At 45.9% G+C, this 17448-nt stretch overlaps 4 protein-coding genes across 7 annotated transcripts; 2 read left to right on the top strand and 2 right to left on the bottom strand.

Annotated features, from left to right (window-relative positions):
- Window positions 1–364: 364 nt before the first annotated feature.
- Window positions 365–5201, top strand: mat2b (methionine adenosyltransferase 2 non-catalytic beta subunit methionine). The gene is made up of 7 exons (XM_058087887.1): window positions 365–547; window positions 733–927; window positions 3174–3288; window positions 3359–3511; window positions 3595–3791; window positions 3891–4004; window positions 4065–5201. The coding sequence occupies exons 1-7, from the start codon at window positions 491–493 to the stop codon at window positions 4239–4241; spliced, it is 1008 nt and encodes a 335-aa protein (XP_057943870.1). The 5' UTR covers window positions 365–490; the 3' UTR covers window positions 4242–5201.
- Window positions 5202–5225: 24 nt separating this feature from the next.
- On the top strand, window positions 5226–7098 carry pfdn1 (prefoldin subunit 1). Of its 3 annotated transcripts, XM_058087891.1 has the most exons (4): window positions 5241–5683; window positions 6358–6524; window positions 6593–6677; window positions 6749–7098. In XM_058087891.1, the coding sequence occupies exons 1-4, from the start codon at window positions 5621–5623 to the stop codon at window positions 6830–6832; spliced, it is 399 nt and encodes a 132-aa protein (XP_057943874.1). In that variant the 5' UTR covers window positions 5241–5620; the 3' UTR covers window positions 6833–7098. The 3 variants fall into 3 exon arrangements, with proteins under 3 accessions (XP_057943873.1, XP_057943872.1, XP_057943874.1); XM_058087890.1 differs by having other exon boundaries at window positions 5226–6524; window positions 6752–7098; XM_058087889.1 differs by having other exon boundaries at window positions 5238–6524.
- On the bottom strand, window positions 6871–9478 carry ttc1 (tetratricopeptide repeat domain 1). Its single transcript, XM_058087888.1, has 8 exons — window positions 9243–9478; window positions 7911–8199; window positions 7786–7846; window positions 7596–7708; window positions 7476–7512; window positions 7259–7407; window positions 7128–7182; window positions 6871–7053 (listed from the first exon to the last, which is right to left on the bottom strand). The coding sequence occupies exons 2-8, from the start codon at window positions 8196–8198 to the stop codon at window positions 6923–6925; spliced, it is 834 nt and encodes a 277-aa protein (XP_057943871.1). The 5' UTR covers window position 8199; window positions 9243–9478; the 3' UTR covers window positions 6871–6922.
- Window positions 9479–10033: 555 nt separating this feature from the next.
- camlg (calcium modulating ligand) lies at window positions 10034–12513 on the bottom strand. 2 transcript variants are annotated; one of them, XR_009132082.1, is made up of 5 exons: window positions 11991–12513; window positions 11227–11675; window positions 11082–11147; window positions 10433–10904; window positions 10034–10333 (listed from the first exon to the last, which is right to left on the bottom strand). XR_009132082.1 is itself a non-coding variant. In XM_058087199.1 (4 exons), exons 1-4 carry the CDS (start codon window positions 12133–12135, stop codon window positions 10698–10700), a joined length of 867 nt encoding a protein of 288 aa, XP_057943182.1. In that variant the 5' UTR covers window positions 12136–12513; the 3' UTR covers window positions 10034–10697. The 2 variants fall into 2 exon arrangements, 1 of the variants encoding a protein (XP_057943182.1); XM_058087199.1 differs by having other exon boundaries at window positions 10034–10904.
- Between the last annotated feature and the right edge of the window lie 4935 nt (window positions 12514–17448).

Here is a 17448-nt window from a genome sequence, read left to right on the forward strand (position 1 = left end):
ACGTGACAAACGTGTAGTAACCTGACAAACGTGTAGTAACGTGACAAATGTGTAGTAACGTGTAGTACCTGACAAACGTGTAGTAACGTGACAAATGTGTAGTAACGTGTAGTACCTGACAAACGTGTAGTAACGTGACAAATGTGTAGTAACGTGACAAATGTGTAGTAACGTCTAGTACCTGACAAACGTGTAGTTACGTGACAAATGTGTAGTAACGTGACAAACGAAGCTTTGAAAAAGGTTTATAATACAGGAAGTAAGTCTAAACAGTCTGCAATGTTCGTGTACGTTATTTCTTTGGCATTATTGTTATTCCATATTTACGACGAGTAGTAAAGCGAGTCGGCACGCTTCACGACACCCGCTTTACGGCAAACAGCTGATCGGAAGTGGAGAAGAGGCTGCAAGTGCGCATCGGAAAATTGTAAACGGGCAGCGGTCGCTATCGATTATTGGTCAATATCACACTGATCAGACGTGAAAGGAAATGAGTCGAGCGGAAGTGAAGATTGACTTCCGGCCCGGCAGCGTCCAACTGCTCCAGGTAACACGGCGACCATCTGATATACGGATATATTTCTCCAGTTTACCATTGTTGGTGTTATCACGCGATGCCCAACGCGGTCATCTCGGCTCTGGAAGTCGGCCGTGGGAGAAGGAAGACGCCGGCGCGGTGCTGCTACATTTCCGGGTTGAAATGGAGTCCTGATCGAAGTGTTTGTACGTCAGGAGCAGGGGGCCGTGCCCGCTCCGAGGGTCCTGGTGACCGGGGCGACCGGGCTTCTAGGACGGGCCGTCTACCGGGAGTTCCAGACCCACGACTGCTTCGTTATTGGAACGGCCTACAGGAGGGCTAGACCCAGACTCCTGCGGTGTGACCTCACAGACGAGGACGCCGTCCGGGGACTCCTCGACCATTGCAAGGTGCGGCGCCATCTACTATCTATATATCTATATATATATCTATATATCTATCTATACATCTATATATCTGCTACATCTATATCTATATCTACATCTACATGTGTATCTATACACTCTATACTGTACGTCTACACTACAGTACTGGACATCTACATACGTTAGAAGTACTAGTATAGGGGGTATAGTGGGTACATGTAGTACATGTACATACAATATAGGGAGTATCTAGGTTATAGCATGTACTCTACATGTATGGAGGATCGAGGTATAGCATGTACTGCACATGTATGTACAGTATAAGGAGTATCCAGGTATAGCATGTACTGCACATGTATGTACAGTATAAGGAGTATCCAGGTTTAGCATGTACTGCACATGTATGTACAGTATAAGGAGTATCTAGGTTTAGCATGTACTACACATGTATGTACAGTATAAGGAGTATCTAGGTTTAGCATGTACTGCACATGTATGTACAGTATAAGGAGTATCTAGGTTTAGCATGTACTGCACATGTATGTACAGTATAAGGAGTATCTAGGTTTAGCATGTACTGCACATGTATGTACAGTATAAGGAGTATCTAGGTATAGCATGCACTGTAGTACCTAGCCTGTGTAGTATCGGGAGTACATCTAGTCAAGTCAAGTCAAGTTTATTTATATAGCCCTTAATCACAAAAGAGCCTCAAAGGGCTTAACAAGCAGGCAACAGTAGAAGACAGACAATAGACGACAAACGACATCCCCTGATCTGAACCCCCATCAGGGCAAGGAAAAACTCAAAACCCATTAGGGAAAAAAGAAACCTTGAGAAGGGACCGCAGATGGGGGAATCCCCCTTCTAGGATGACCAGGCTGCAATGGATGTGGAGAGGTTTACATGTGACAGTTAAATATAAACAGAGAGTATAATAGTCCAGGTCCAAGATGTGATGCCATTAGGACAGTTGGGCAGCCACGGGTCTTGAGATGATCACTATCCCTCTGCTGCAGCGCCTCCAAGGTAGGCCACGTCCGATGTCCAGTTTCGTCAAGGCAAACTTCCAAAACAGCCTCTCCTGGACGGGGGGGCGGTATGGGAGAGAGAAGGAGCGGCAGTCAAAACAGGCAGGGAATATTTTTAACTAAACGCTAAAGTATAGAAATGAGTCTTAAGTCGAGACTTGAACATTTCTACTGAGGTAGCAGCTCTAATATTAACAGGTAGATCATTCCACAACGTTGGGGCCCGAATGGAAAAGGCTCTAGAGCCCGCATACTTCTTTCTGGCTCTCGGGATAGTCAAAAGACCGGCGTGTTGTGAGCGTAGGTTTCTAGACGGAGCATAGGGTACAATTAGGTCCACCAGATAAAAAGGTGCCAACCCGTGTAATATTTTGTAAACCAGAAGCAGTACCTTAAAGTCACATCTTAAATGAACTGGGAGCCAGTGCAGGTTGGCTAGTATTGGTGAAATATGGTCACACTTACGTGTCCTTGTAAGAAGTCGCGCTGCAGCATTTTGTACTAACTGCAAGCTTTTGAGACTCGCCATTGGAAGACCAGAAAGCAGTACATTACAGTAGTCAAGGCGAGACGTGACAAATGCATGGACTAGGGTCTCTGCATCAGAGGTGGATAGAATAGGTCGTATCTTCGCAATATTGCGAAGATGAAAAAATGCTGTTTTAGTAACATTCTTAAAGTGTTTATGAAAGGATAGAGTCGGGTCCAATATCACACCCAGATTTTTCACAGAGTCACTTTGGGAAATTATGCTATTATCAAAACTCAGAGTGGTGTCCTTAAACACCACACACACGGCTCTGTTTAGCAGGGCCGATGATCACCATCTCAGTTTTATCAGAGTTCAGGAGTAAAAAGTTACAGGACATCCAATGTTTAATATCAATGAGGCAAGCCTCCAAATTAGAGCAGTCCCGCGGGTCAGTTAACTTTAGTGGGACATATAGCTGAGTGTCATCAGCATAAGAGTGAAAGCTAATCTTATGTTTGCGAATGATGTCGCCAAGCGGCAACATGTAAATGTTAAACAAAAGAGGGCCGAGCACTGAACCTTGTGGAACTCCACAAGTGACACCACAGAACTCTGAAGTCATATCATCACAAACGACACGATGCGTCCGATCCTCAAGGTAGGATCTAAACCAAGAGAGTACCGGACCAGTAACACCAATATATGTTTGAAGGCGTTCCAGTAGGAAATACATCTAAGTGTATTTTCCCTGTGCTGTACTCGCCCAGCCCGACGCCATCGTCCACTGTGCGGCGGAGCGTCGTCCCGATGTGGTGGAGCGACACATGGAGGCGGCCGTCAACCTGAACGTGCACGCCACGAGCGTGCTGGCCAGAGAAGCGGGTGAGTAGGGATGGCGTCCTTGACTTTGGCGGGGTGATGTTGACCTTGAAGGTGGCGTGTGCGGACACAGCGGCGTTGGGAGCGTTCTTCCTGTACATCAGCACCGACTACGTGTTCGATGGAAGGAACCCCCCCTACGGAGAGGACGACGTCCCCAACCCGCTCAACTTGTACGGGCGCAGCAAACTGGAAGGGGAGAGAGAGGCGCTCAGACGCTGTCCAGGTTGAGCGAGCTGTCAATCATCGCCGTGAGCCATCGGCAGGCGTGGATGGCCGAGTATTGACGGACGCCGGTGGTGTGTTCAGGTGCGGCCGTGCTGCGGGTGCCTGTGCTCTTCGGGGACGTGGAAACGCTGACAGAGAGCGCCGTCACGTCGCTTTGGCTAAAAGTCCAGGAGGTGGCGACGGAGAGCTGCACGCTGGATCATTCCCAGCAGAGGTTCCCCACGCACGTCCGAGATGTCGCCGTCGTCTGCAGAAAAGTTTGCGAGAGAGCGAGACAGGTGTCGCATGGCCCCCCATCCCGTTTAGATCTGATTGCTAAGCTTTGAAAGCAAGTGTTGATGATGATGACGATGATGATGATGATGATGTGTGTCCAGGACGCCTCTGTCAGGGGAATCTTTCATTTTTCCGCCAAGGAGCAGATGACCAAATACGAGATGGCGGTGGCCATGGCGAGGGCCTTCAATCTGCCGTCCAGCCATCTCATTCCCGTAAGAACAAAGATGTCTTCTCCGCCATTTTGGTCCGTTCAACCGCTTTCCTGTGTGCAGCTGACGGAGCAGCCGGCGGCGGCGGCGGCCCTCCGTCCCGTCAACAGTCGCTTGGAATGTTCTCGTCTGGAGCTGATGAACCTCAGTGTGGAACCACGACCTTTCACCTCCGCCATCACTGACTGCCTGTGGCCCTTCACCCCGGACAAGCGCTGGAGGCAGACTGTGTTCCACTGACACGCACACACACACGCACACACACACACACACACACACACACACACGCCCTACCTGTGCTGAGAGGAGAGTTAGTTATGAGGATAAATGTTCCAATGCTAATCTTATGAAGAAGAAAAGCGATCAGTAAGAAATGATTGACAATAAAAGTACTTATTTATTGCAAGTAAATACACATTCCATACACAATGAAAGTACTTATTTATTGCAAGTAAAATACACATTCCATACACAACGAAAGTACTTATTTATTGCAAGTAAATACACATTCCATACACAATAAAAGTACTTATTTATTGCAAGTAAAATACACATTCCATACACAATGAAAGTACTTATTTATTGCAAGTAAAATACACATTCCATACACAACGAAAGTACTTATTTATTGCAAGTAAATACACATTCCATACACAATGAAAGTACTTATTTATTGCAAGTAAATACACATTCCATACACAATGAAAGTACTTATTTATTGCAAGTAAAATACACATTCCATACACAATGAAAGTACTTATTTATTGCAAGTAAATACACATTCCATACACAATGAAAGTACTTATTTATTGCAAGTAAATACACAATAAAAGTACTTATTTATTGCAAGTAAATACACATTCCATACACAATGAAAGTACTTATTTATTGCAAGTAAAATACACATTCCATACACAATGAAAGTACTTATTTATTGCAAGTAAAATACACATTCCATACACAACGAAAGTACTTATTTATTGCAAGTAAATACACATTCCATACACAATAAAAGTACTTATTTATTGCAAGTAAATACACATTCCATCCAGTCAAAGGATCCCTCAAGGAGATCCTGAACCTGGAAGTACCACCACTACCATGTTCTTCCTCATCCCATAGGAGTGCACTTCAGGTACCACTCATGTGTCCGCTACGTTTGAAGACGTCGTCCAAGCAGACATAAGTGGGGGCAGAAGAGGCGGGGACCTGACCCTGGGGGAGTCAGTGGGCGGTGTTCTGGTGAAGGATGCCTTGGCCTGGTAGAGCAGTGTGCTGCTGGGGTTTTTTTCAGAATCAGAATCAGAAATAGTTTTATTGCCGGGTATGATCATACACATACTAGGAATTTGTTGTGAAGTTGGCGCAGACACGTCTATTAAAAATGAAAATAGAAAATATAGCAGCATAAATATAGAGACACAATCTGTTTTTTTGTTAGTTTTTTCCTGAAGCACAGTCTGATTATTTTTCTGAGAAAGTCCAAAGAGCGCTAAAGGAACGCATGGAGTTGTGCGTCAATGTGGCAGGATGAGGCAGAGACGGAGTGTGAATACGGGCCGTGGTATCGGTCATGTCGACATTTCGGTATCGTTTCCGCCCATTGCTAGTGGCTGCGCATGCGCTCAACAACAACAACGTTGGAGAAGATGGCGGCGCCCGTCGATCTGGAGCTGAAGAAGGTAAGCCCAGAAAGACAAGATTCTAAAGAGATGAAGAAATACACCTGATAGAAAATACAGACCTATATCGTTTAGCTACCGCTCGCGTCCCACCTTTAGAAAGGTGAAACGTCGGCAGGGGTGCGCATTAACCAGCCAGGCAGTGATTCGTGGTTGGTTTTGTGCAAGCCGGACCAAGTAAAAAGCCGAAGACCTACCACCACCATACGGAGTGAGTAGGGGGGGGCTTCTTTTTCGCAATGTCATTTTCGAAGTGCGTTTGCCTCATCTGTCAGTCTACAATTGCTTTACCGAAGAAGGGAAACGCGGAGCGCCATTTTCCGACTGTTCCTAAAACTATGACGCCGAGTTCCCTCCGAAAAGGTGCAGGAACTCAAATCCCAGCAGTCATTTTCACACAGCGAACATCACGATGCATCCCAAAGAGAAAGAAGAATTCCGTGTGGCTCTACGTTTCAGGTTTAGTGATCAATCGTGTACCGCTTTTATTGTGAAGGCAGGAAGTGTGTTGTGTGTTGAGCGAGGACGCTTTAATCGAAGAGCGGCCACTTGCTAGTAGGCTTTGTGTGGGTTTGGCCGCCATGATGGTGAGCAGAAACATCTTAGCCACGCCAGACAGACGAGCTAGCGGCCCAATAGTTGGAGGAAGTGACCAACATGAAAAATGTCTGCAGGCCTTCTCTGAGCTGCAGGTGAAGATGATCGACACGCAGCAGAAGGTCAAGCTGGCCGACCTTCAGATTGAGCAGCTGACACGGGTTCAGAAACACGCCAACCTGACGCACACGGAGATCAAGACGCTGCCCGACAACACGCCGCTGTACGAAGGTGTCGGACGCATGTGAGTTCCAGCGGGCGCCTTCTCCTTTGCCCTTTGACCTGTGAGTGACACGTGACACCGTGTTTCAGGTTCATCCTGCAGTCCAAGGAGGACATCGCTCGTCAGCTGAAGGACAAACAGAAAAGTGCCGAGGAGAAAATCAAAGAGCTGGAGGTACCGCTTCACCACGGGAATAATGCCGGTGGTCATTCAGTCACGTGACCCTCACTGCTTGCTCATTCCAGCAGAAGAAGGTGTACCTTGAACGCAGCGTGAAGGAGGCAGAGGACAACATTCGAGAGATGTTGCTTTCCAGAAGAGCCCAGTGATGGACGCTGAGTTCTAGTCCTGCTTGATACCTTTCTAATTAAAGCACCCACAATCACAGGAAAGACTTTTATTTTGAAAGATGGATGACATCATGTGTTGTTGGGCTTGTTGACAAAGTTGATGGAGTAAGAGCCCGTGTTGACGTCCTGGTTCACCTGGAAGTTGTTGGTTGAAAGGCCAAAGGGTCTCAGGACTAAGTTCCCGAGGTCCTTTAATTTATCTGCAAAGGTCAGAGGTCATCCATTAAAAAACACTTTTCATTGGACATGTCATTTGGATGCTTTGTGTTCCCACCTAACATTTCCTCCTTCAGCTTCTCATTTCTCTCGTGAATCTGCTGAGGCAACCTCTGCAAGAAAAGTCGTCATCATCATCATCATCATCTGAAGCAGGGCGGCTCCTCCAATGACGGGCACCCAACTCACCGTGCAGGCCTGCCTGGCAGCCGTGTGCTTGGGGTCTTGCTCCAGGACCTTCTGGTAGTCCTCCAGAGCCTTGTCCAGCTGCTCGGTCTGCTCGTGAAGCTCCGCCCTCCGAAGCAAGGCCTTCATGTAGTGTGGATTGAGCTCCAACGCTACGTGAGCATCCAGCCAGTTACCCCCCCCTCATCCACGCCTCCCCAGGTGTGATGACGTCACTCACCTCTGGAGCAGTCGGCTATCCCGTCGTCTTTCAGGTCCTGATGATTGACAGGAAGAGTTACCGCTAGCATGTGGCTAGCTTGTGGAGCTAGCGAAGACGGGAGGGCGTGGTGCGTGTTACCAGGTGAAGTCTAGCCGCTGCTCTGTTGGAGAACATCACCGCTCGCTCTTGGCTGAAGCACAGCGGACACACCAGCAAAGCCTCCGAGTAGCTTTGCTCTGCTGCCAACCAGTCTGCACGAACATGACACATACTGGTCTGGTGCTGGTCACACTGGTCTACCCGAGCGGGCTGGACGGGGTGGACTCACCTCCACTCTTAAACTGCTGGTTGCCCTTGTCCTTGAGCATCAAGCTGTCCAGTCGGCGACTCTAGAAGGTGAGGGTGACGTTGCATTAAGAGCGTTCACAGCACGTTCTAGAAGGTTCATTGTACCTCCTTCTCCTCCTCCGTCAGCTCTTGGCCGTGCAGATCTCCTCTGCTGTCCGCATCCACGTTCAAGTTGTAATGTGAGTCCTCCCAAGTCTCCTGGTCCTCCAGCGGTGCCGTCTGCTCTTCTGCTTGCTGATCTGGTCTGCCTGCATCTCCTGCAGCCTCCCGTCGCCTGTCCTCCTCATCCCCCCGGTCTGGAGCCTCCAAAGTCTCTTGGCAGTCAAAAAAGTCCTCTCTGTCCGTGTTGTCCTCCGCTGCTCTGCGTCTTTGCTCGTCTGCTTGGCGGCTCATTCTGAAGGTCAGAATCAAGAACAGATGAACAGAGTTGAAGGAAAAGTGTCTGCCCATCATCCACCATCCTTATGTGAAACCTTCTGTGACGTCTAAAGAGAACCACAGCATGAGGGACACCTGAGTCCACCAGGAAAGCTCCAGCCAGGTTTTCTATCCAGGCACTGCCAGATACCTTCAAGGTAACGGGTCATACTTGCAGTCTTTCACCGCATTGGCAGCGTTTACTGGACAACATCACTGGAACTTATTTCCTAGGCGACTGATTTCACGAAGCAACATAACATCTGGAGGAGCACAGGAAGTACCCGCTACCGTGGATGGAACCATGGCCTGGAGGACACTGCTCCAAGAGACTGCATGGGAACGCTAGCAAATCCTGCCTACCCAAAACCAAGTGGACCAAACAGAGTAAGTCATCATGATATCCACTGTGATATTTAGTGATATCGCTACTCAACTGGCCGTGGAAAGAAAACACGGAATACTTTTGCTAGTTCCTGTTCCCCAGTCGGTACACACTGGTGTCCTATGGCATTGTTTTGGTGTGGTCACTAGCCAGATAAACACCTCTGGTGTTGGTTCTTTAGAGTGGAAATCCAGTAGGCGCGTCCCCACCCACGTCCGCTGTTGTCTTTCTTTAGAACGTACAGAAAGGGAAAGATATCAACGTCCTTCGAGACGCCCTGTGAGCTCGTCCGTATTTTAAAGCCCATTATGAGGCTGTGATGCCTTGGGGGACCGCAAGAGGACGTGGGGATGATTCCACGATGGTTCTGGTCGAAGCTAAACGGACCACCTTCCCGCACACACGCAACTTATCCACGTTTTATTATCTGGTGTTTCAATGCCGCTATTTATGCTGCCAAATGGTTCGTCACGGACATCCGTGGTTAAGAAGTCCTTCCCCAGTGTTGCCATCAACGGCTAAACAACAACAACAACGACGCCAAGACGAACAACAAAAGCTGACATCTGCTGACAAAGGAGCGTTTGAGTGAAGACAGACGGCAAATGTTCAGGGCAGCCGATTTGTCGTCTTACCTGATAGCCTAGCTAGGTGATAGCTTAGCCTTGGCCGACTGCGGGGAAGCACTTCCGGTTACTCTTCTTCTACGACTGCATGATCTTCTTCTGTGTCTTTCACGGGGCTCTGCTGTTGGATTGGCTTTCTCTTTCCACCCGGCTCGCCGTCAAGTCGAGTTTTAGTGCAGGTGGATATTAAATTGGCTATTACTTTTTACAATCATATTCTGACGCTTTTCAGGTATAGAAAAGCAAACGGGGCTCCTTATTGCCCCCTGTCGGCTCTACTGGCAACTGCAGTTTGGCTGGAGGCCTTTTTATACAGTAAACAGGAATGTCAGTAATAAGCTCATTGTGTGCATGGGAGTGCATTTATCCTCGAAAATAAGGCTGTATTGTTGGTGCTTTGTGTTCTTAGAGGCTGAGGCTTGGCAATATCGAGGTTCAATTTTATATATGTATATGTATATATATGTATATATATATGTATATATATGTATATGTATATGTATATATATATATATCCGCCCCGGCTCAGATGCCGCGGGGCCGGAGCTCTAAAACGCAAATCTTTCTTAATCTTTTGTTAGCCTGGGTCCAATAGTTAGTCTGTTGCTATTCTTTATCAATAAAGTCAAGCGGATGAGCTTAAATTGAAGTCATTGATGAACAGTTGTAACATGTTGCTATTCCATGTAGTCACCAGGAGAGGGTGCTACTCAGCAACCACACTGACTCATGTTAACAGAATAAAGACCGCATCATCTCCAAATTCATATTTATTATTAAACATGATTTTGATTGATGAAATTATGGTATTAAATGTACAAAACAATAATCAACCAAGGCAAGTTTATTTGTAGACCTGGACCCGGATAAGCGGAGGGGAATGAAGGTGATGTCTTGTAACATTATGTCTTTTTTTCTTGTTAAAGGTCAGTCCAAGTGATTCCCATGACTGGATCCTTGATGCTTCCATTGACTTGGAGTTTCCTAGCTAAACGGCTTGGAGTGTCGTGCAGGCCAGTAGAAAAGCAGTCGGGGGGGCATGAGTGCCACTCCTGCTGGCTGCAGCGCTGAGACTGGAGTGGCGGCTCGAGAGGAAGAAGCTTGAGGTCCAGCAAGAAGGCGAAAAGAAGCAGAAAGCGTGAGAGGCGCTCAGGATGTGTCAGAGAAAGAGGAAAATGGACCCGGGATGGAGGCCACACCTGATTTACAGCAGGAACGACGCTGGTCACGTGACTGAACGAGGCGGATATGTAGAACACGTCACAGGGGTACACCGCCAAGGACTAAATGCTTGTCCCGTCTCCAGCAGCAGGAGGTGAAGGCAAAGAGGAAGTGGAGCCTTTGTTGAGAACATCATCTGGAGTACAGACATCCAAATGGTTCAAGTCCCGCCCTCTGCTGCTTGGTCTTTTCTTCGCAGCCTTTGGTCCCGTGCTGCTGAGACGGGAGGGAGGTGGGACGGAGTCACAGTCCCGGCTGGTGGTCGGTCTCCGAGCCCAGGAGCAGCAGGACTTCGTGGGAGAGGACGAAGGTGAAGAAGTAGACGCAGAGGTCGGCGAAGACGTCGCCCATCCTTCTATACGTGTCCATGGAGCGGTTGATGACCTCGCCCGGGATGCCCGACAGCAGCAGGGCGGCCGTCAGCACGGTGGTCTGGGCCTTCTTCTCCACCTGCAGGACACGCAGATATGCCAAGATGGTCTACACCCCTGCTGGCTGAAAGGCTACCATTCATAGCAACCTTTTACTATCTGTGCTAGAAAAGCCATCTTATTTCCCCATCATGACAAGGTTACATTGATTGACAGCAAGTACTTTCCAACAAGTGAAGTATTGAGAAGTACTTGCCTGCGGGAAGTACTTGGCCAGGCCCATGAAAGCCAGCTCCAGGGTGAGGAAGGGAGCAAATATTGACTGCAAAAGAAGACCAAGGTGCCGTGAGACCATCCTGGTTGAAAGTGAAAGTGAAAGCATCTCATCCAATTCGGCTCACCAGATACTTGCAGACCAACGCCCGGACAAAAAGAGCCAGCAGGACGCTGCAGACCAGCCTGAAGACCCTGAAGGGGTCGAACTCCTCGCCGTCGGACCCGCCGTCCTGGACCGGCTTCTCGTCGGCCAGCTGACCCCTCAGTTTCATGGCGTCGTCAAAACGAGACAAGTACTTGTGGAGGCCCCGGCGGGGCGAGCCGCTCGGGTCGTCTGACGCCACATCCCTCCTGGGTCTCTGGCGGACCCCTTGGATCATGTCCTCCAGCGGGCTGGCACCGTGGGACTTGTCACCCGCATCTGGCAGCGGGGAGTCCCTCCTCTCCGGGGTGGCGCCGCGGGAGACGCTGCCGGGCTCCGATTTGAAGGGAGACGGTCTCTGGGGGGGGGCGCACGTCTCTGTCCTGTCCAGGTCCAGGTGGAAGCGGGCATCTGCTGGACGCCTGGGTGACCCTTCGGGAAATGGAACGGGACGTTTGCATACGCTACACCGCCCGCCGCTTATACCGACCGGGTGGTACTACACCGCCCGCCGCTTATACCGACCGGGTGGTACTACACCGCCCGCCGCTTATACCGACCGGGTGGTACTACATGCAGTATACATACAGTATACATACAGTATACTGCATGTTTCTACACCAAACGGTACATTATCACATGATGAAACATGACCTGCTATGATTGTACCCGAACACGACAGAGTACAAATGTGACGCCACAACGTTAGCATGTAAACATGGAGGAAAGGAGGAGCATTTAGCCTACCGTAGTTTTCAGACTCGTTCTTGGCAAATCCTACGATTCTGTTCATCCTGTCCTCCGAATTCATCAGCAGTTTCCTCCTGCGTGTTTCTGCTCGCCTCTGGGCCTCAGACAACGATCTTGTCTTCTCCTCGCCGGCAGCCTCCATCCTTCAAATTCACCCGATCGATGGAATGAACGACCCAGGGATCTGCCTTCAAATGCCGTCAAAGATACCAGCTGGCGTCGCGATGTGATGGCGTAGGAAAGTGCAACTGATCTAGCTGCGCATGCGCAGATTTCCCGCCCGGTTGCACATGCGTACCGAGACGCCCGACCCATAAGAGTCTTTTGAAAAGTGAAAAAATGAAATACCCTTTGAATATGAATCATCCAGCCCTCTTTGATTTTATTTCCGTTATTTAACAACACGTAGACGTCAAACTACGGTCTACGTCCGTCCACAGTGAGCTAAAGCTGGGTGTTTTCCACGAAAGGATGCCCTTTGCCAAAAACAATGGAACTAAAACAACTACTGTTGTCTTCCACCTCGATGGCCTGTTTTTGCTTTCTTAAATCTTTGTCGTTCTTTCTGTACAGCACACCAGTGTGCCCCCCTGGTGGGCGGTGGTGGTACTGCAGGTGGGCCATATATGTTTTTTAAATAATATGATTGTACCCCTTACTTTTTTTGTTAAAAAATCACAATTTTATGCCATTTTTGGGTGCTTCTCGGGCCCCTGATGCGTGTGTGAGAGGTTTTTTGTATTTTTTTCACCAGAAAAGTGCATTAGCAGCAAGTTGAAAAAAATGAAAAAAACGACATACTAACCCCTTACGTTTTTTGTCAAAAATGACCAAATTCAAACACTGCATTTATGTCATTTTTGGGTGCTTCTCAGGCCCCTAATGCGTGTGTGTGAGGTTTCCCGTGTTTATTTCACCAGAAAAGTGCATTAGCAGCAAGTTGAAAAAAATGAAAAAAAACGACATACTAACCCCTTACGTTGTTAAAAATGACCAAATTCAAACACTGCATTTATGCCATTTTTGGGTGCTTCTCAGGCCCCTAATGCGTGTGTGTGAGGTTTCCCGTGTTTATTTCACCAGAAAAGTGCATTAGCAGCAAGTTGAAAAAAATGAAAAAAAACGACATACTAACCCCTTACGTTTTTTGTCAAAAATCATCAAATTCCAACACTGCATTTTATGTCGTTTTTTGGTGCTTCTGGGGCCCCTAATGAGTGTGTGTGAGGTTTCCCGTGTTTATTTCACCAGAAAAGTGCATTAGCAGCAAGTTGAAAAAAACTGAAAAAAACGACATACTAACCCCTTACGTTTTTTTTGTCAAAAATCACCAAATTCAAACACCTACATTTTATGCCGTTTTTGGGTGCTTCTGGGGCCCCTAATGCGTGTGTGTGAGGTTTCCCGTGTTTTTTCTGTCAGAAAAGTGCATTAGCAGCAAGTTGAAAAATCTGAAAAAAACGACATACTAACCCCTTACGTTTTTTGTCAAAAATGACCAAATTCAAACACTGCATTTATGTCATTTTTGGGTGCTTCTCAGGCCCCTAATGCGTGTGTGTGAGGTTTCCCTTGTTTATTTCAGCAGAAAAGTGCATTAGCAGCAAGTTGAAAAAAACTGAAAAAAACGACATACGACCCTTACGTTTTTTGTCAAAAATCACCAAATTCAAACACTGACATTTTATGCCGTTTTTGGGTGCTTCTCAGGCCCCTAATGCGTGTGTGTGAGGTTTCCCGTGTTTTTTCTGTCAGAAAAGTGCATTAGCAGCAAGTTGAAAAATCTGAAAAAAACGACATACTAACCCCTTACGTTTTTTGTCAAAAATGACCAAATTCAAACACTGCATTTATGTCATTTTTGGGTGCTTCTCAGGACCCTAATGCGTGTGTGTGAGGTTTCCCGTGTTTATTTCACCAGAAAAGTGCATTAGCAGCAAGTTGAAAAAAATGAGAAAAAACGACATACTAACCCCTTACGTTTTTTGTCAAAAATCACCAAATTCAAACACCTACATTTTATGCCGTTTTTGGGTGCTTCTCAGGCCCCTAATGCGTGTGTGTGAGGTTTCCCGTGTTTTTTCTGTCAGAAAAGTGCATTAGCAGCAAGTTGAAAAAAATGAGAAAAAACGACATACTAACCCCTTACGTTTTTTGTCAAAAATCATCAAATTCCAACACTGCATTTATGTCATTTTTGGGTGCTTCTCGGGCCCCTAATGCGTGTGTGTGAGGTTTCCCGTGTTTATTTCACCAGAAAAGTTCATTAGCAGCAAGTTGAAAAAATGAAAAAAAAAAAACAACGACATACTAACCCCTTACGTTGTTAAAAATGACCAAATTCAAACACTGCATTTTATGTCATTTTTGGGTGCTTCTCAGGCCCCTAATGCGTGTGTGTGAGGTTTCCCGTGTTTTTTCTGTCAGAAAAGTGCATTAGCAGCAAGTTGAAAAAAACTGAAAAAACGACATACTAACCCCTTACGTTTTTTGTCAAAAATCACCAAATTCCAACACATCATTTTATGCCGTTTTTGGGTGCTTCTGGGGCCCCTAATGCGTGTGTGTGAGGTTTCCCGTGTTTATTTCACCAGAAAAGTGCATTAGCAGCAAGTTGAAAAAAACTGAAAAAAACTGAAAAAAAACGACATACTAACCCCTTACGTTTTTTTGTCAAAAATCACCAAATTCAAACACTGACATTTTATGCCGTTTTTGGGTGCTTCTCAGGCCCTTAATGCATGTGTGTGAGGTTTCCCGTGTTTATTTCACCAGAAAAGTGCATTAGCAGCAAGTTGAAAAAAACTGAAAAAAACGACATACTAACCCCTTACGTTTTTTGTCAAAAATCACCAAATTCAAACACTGACATTTTATGCCGTTTTTGGGTGCTTCTCAGGCCCCTAATGCGTGTGTGTGAGGTTTCCCGTGTTTTTTCTGTCAGAAAAGTGCATTAGCAGCAAGTTGAAAAATCTGAAAAAAAACGACATACTAACCCCTTACGTTTTTTGTCAAAAATCATCAAATTCCAACACTGCATTTTATGTCGTTTTTGGGTGCTTCTGGGGCCCCTAATGAGTGTGTGTGAGGTTTCCCGTGTTTATTTCACCAGAAAAGTGCATTATCAGCAAGTTGAAAAAATGAAAAAAAAAACGACATACTAACCCCTTACGTTGTTAAAAATGACCAAATTCAAACACTGCATTTATGTCATTTTTGGGTGCTTCTCAGGCCCCTAATGCGTGTGTGTGAGGTTTCCCGTGTTTATTTCACCAGAAAAGTGCATTAGCAGCAAGTTGAAAAAAATGAAAAAAAACGACATACTAACCCCTTACGTTTTTTGTCAAAAATCATCAAATTCCAACACTGCATTTCATGTCGTTTTTGGGTGCTTCTGGGGCCCCTAATGCGTGTGTGTGAGGTTTCCCGTGTTTATTTCACCAGAAAAGTGCATTAGCAGCAAGTTGAAAAAAATGAAAAAACGACATACTAACCCCTTACGTTTTTTGTCAAAAATCACCAAATTCAAACACTGACATTTTATGCCGTTTTTGGGTGCTTCTCAGGCCCCTAATGCGTGTGTGTGAGGTTTACCATGTTTTTTCTGTCGGGAAAGTGCATTAGCAGCAAGTTGAAAAATCTGAAAAAAACGACATACTAACCCCTTACGTTTTTTGTCAAAAATCACCAAATTCAAACACTGCATTTTATGTTGTTTTTGGGTGCTTCTGGGGCCCCTAATGCGTGTGTGTGAGGTTTCCCGTGTTTTTTTCACCAGAAAAGTGCATTAGCAGCAAGTTGAAAAAAATGAAAAAAAAACCGACATACTAACCCCTTACGTTTTTTGTCAAAAATGATCAAATTCAAACACCTACATTTTATGCCGTTTTTGGGTGCTTCTGGGGCCCGTAATGCGTGTGTGTGAGGTTTCCCGTGTTTTTTCTGTCAGAAAAGTGCATTAGCAGCAAGTTGAAAAAAACTGAAAAAAACGACATACTAACCCCTTACGTTTTTTTTGTCAAAAATCACCAAATTCAAACACCTACATTTTATGCAGTTTTTGGGTGCTTCTGGGGCCCCTAATGCGTGTGTGTGAGGTTTCCCGTGTTTATTTCACCAGAAAAGTGAATTGGCAGCAAGTTGAAAAAAACTGAAAAAAACGACATACTAACCCCTTACGTTTTTTTGTCAAAAATGACCAAATTCAAACACTGACATTTTATGCCGTTTTTGGGTGCTTCTCAGGCCCTTGATGAGTGTGTGTGAGGTTTCCCGTGTTTTTTTCACCAGAAAAGTGCATTAGCAGCAAGTTGAAAAAAACTGAAAAAAACGACATACTAACACCTTACGTTTTTTGTCAAAAATCACCAAATTCCAACACTGCATTTTATGTCGTTTTTGGGTGCTTCTGGGGCCCCTAATGCGTGTGTGTGAGGTTTCCCGTGTTTTTTTCACCAGAAAAGTGCATTAGCAGCAAGTTGAAAAAAATGAAAAAAAAAAACGACATAACCCCTTACGTTTTTTGTCAAAAATCATCAAATTCCAACACTGCATTTTATGTCGCTTTTGGGTGCTTCTGGGGCCCCTAATGAGTGTGTGTGAGATTTCCCGTGTTTTTTTCACCAGAAAAGTGCATTAGCAGCAAGTTGAAAAATCTGAAAAAAAACGACATACTAACCCCTTACGTTTTTTGTCAAAAATCATCAAATTCCAACACTGCATTTTATGTCGTTTTTGGGTGCTTCTGGGGCCCCTAATGAGTGTGTGTGAGGTTTCCCGTGTTTATTTCACCAGAAAAGTGCATTAGCAGCAAGTTGAAAAAATGAAAAAAAAACGACATACTAACCCCTTACGTTGTTAAAAATGACCAAATTCAAACACCTACATTTTATGCCGTTTTTGGGTGCTTCTGGGGCCCCTAATGCGTGTGTGTGAGGTTTCCCGTGTTTATTTCACCAGAAAAGTGCATTGGCAGCAAGTTGAAAAAAAAGAAAAAAAAAACGACATACTAACCCCTTACGTTTTTTGTCAAAAATCATCAAATTCCAACACTGCATTTTATGTCGTTTTTGGGTGCTTCTGGGGCCCCTAATGAGTGTGTGTGAGGTTTCCCGTGTTTTTTGTACATTTGTACGTCAAAAATAGAAAATAGATTTTCAAGTGGGCCCTGAGTTGGTCCCAGTTTTGGAACCCCTGCAGTTCAGCATTAGGACTTGATGTTTCAACTCTATGCCACTAAAATGTTCAACTTTTTTTTCTTTTAATATGAGTATTGCATATTGATATAAAATAATTTTTCCAATGTGCTGTGGGCCACAAATGCCCCCCCTGTGTTGGAAAAGGAAAGATGCAATGTTTAGTGAGTCTGGGGGAATCAACACAGGATATGATTTATTTCCATTATTTGTTTTTATGAAAGACATTTTTGGCCAGAAGGACCAAATGACATTAGTTT

Source organism: Doryrhamphus excisus, chromosome 11 (assembly GCF_030265055.1).
Source record: "Doryrhamphus excisus isolate RoL2022-K1 chromosome 11, RoL_Dexc_1.0, whole genome shotgun sequence".
NCBI lineage: Eukaryota > Metazoa > Chordata > Actinopteri > Syngnathiformes > Syngnathidae > Doryrhamphus > Doryrhamphus excisus.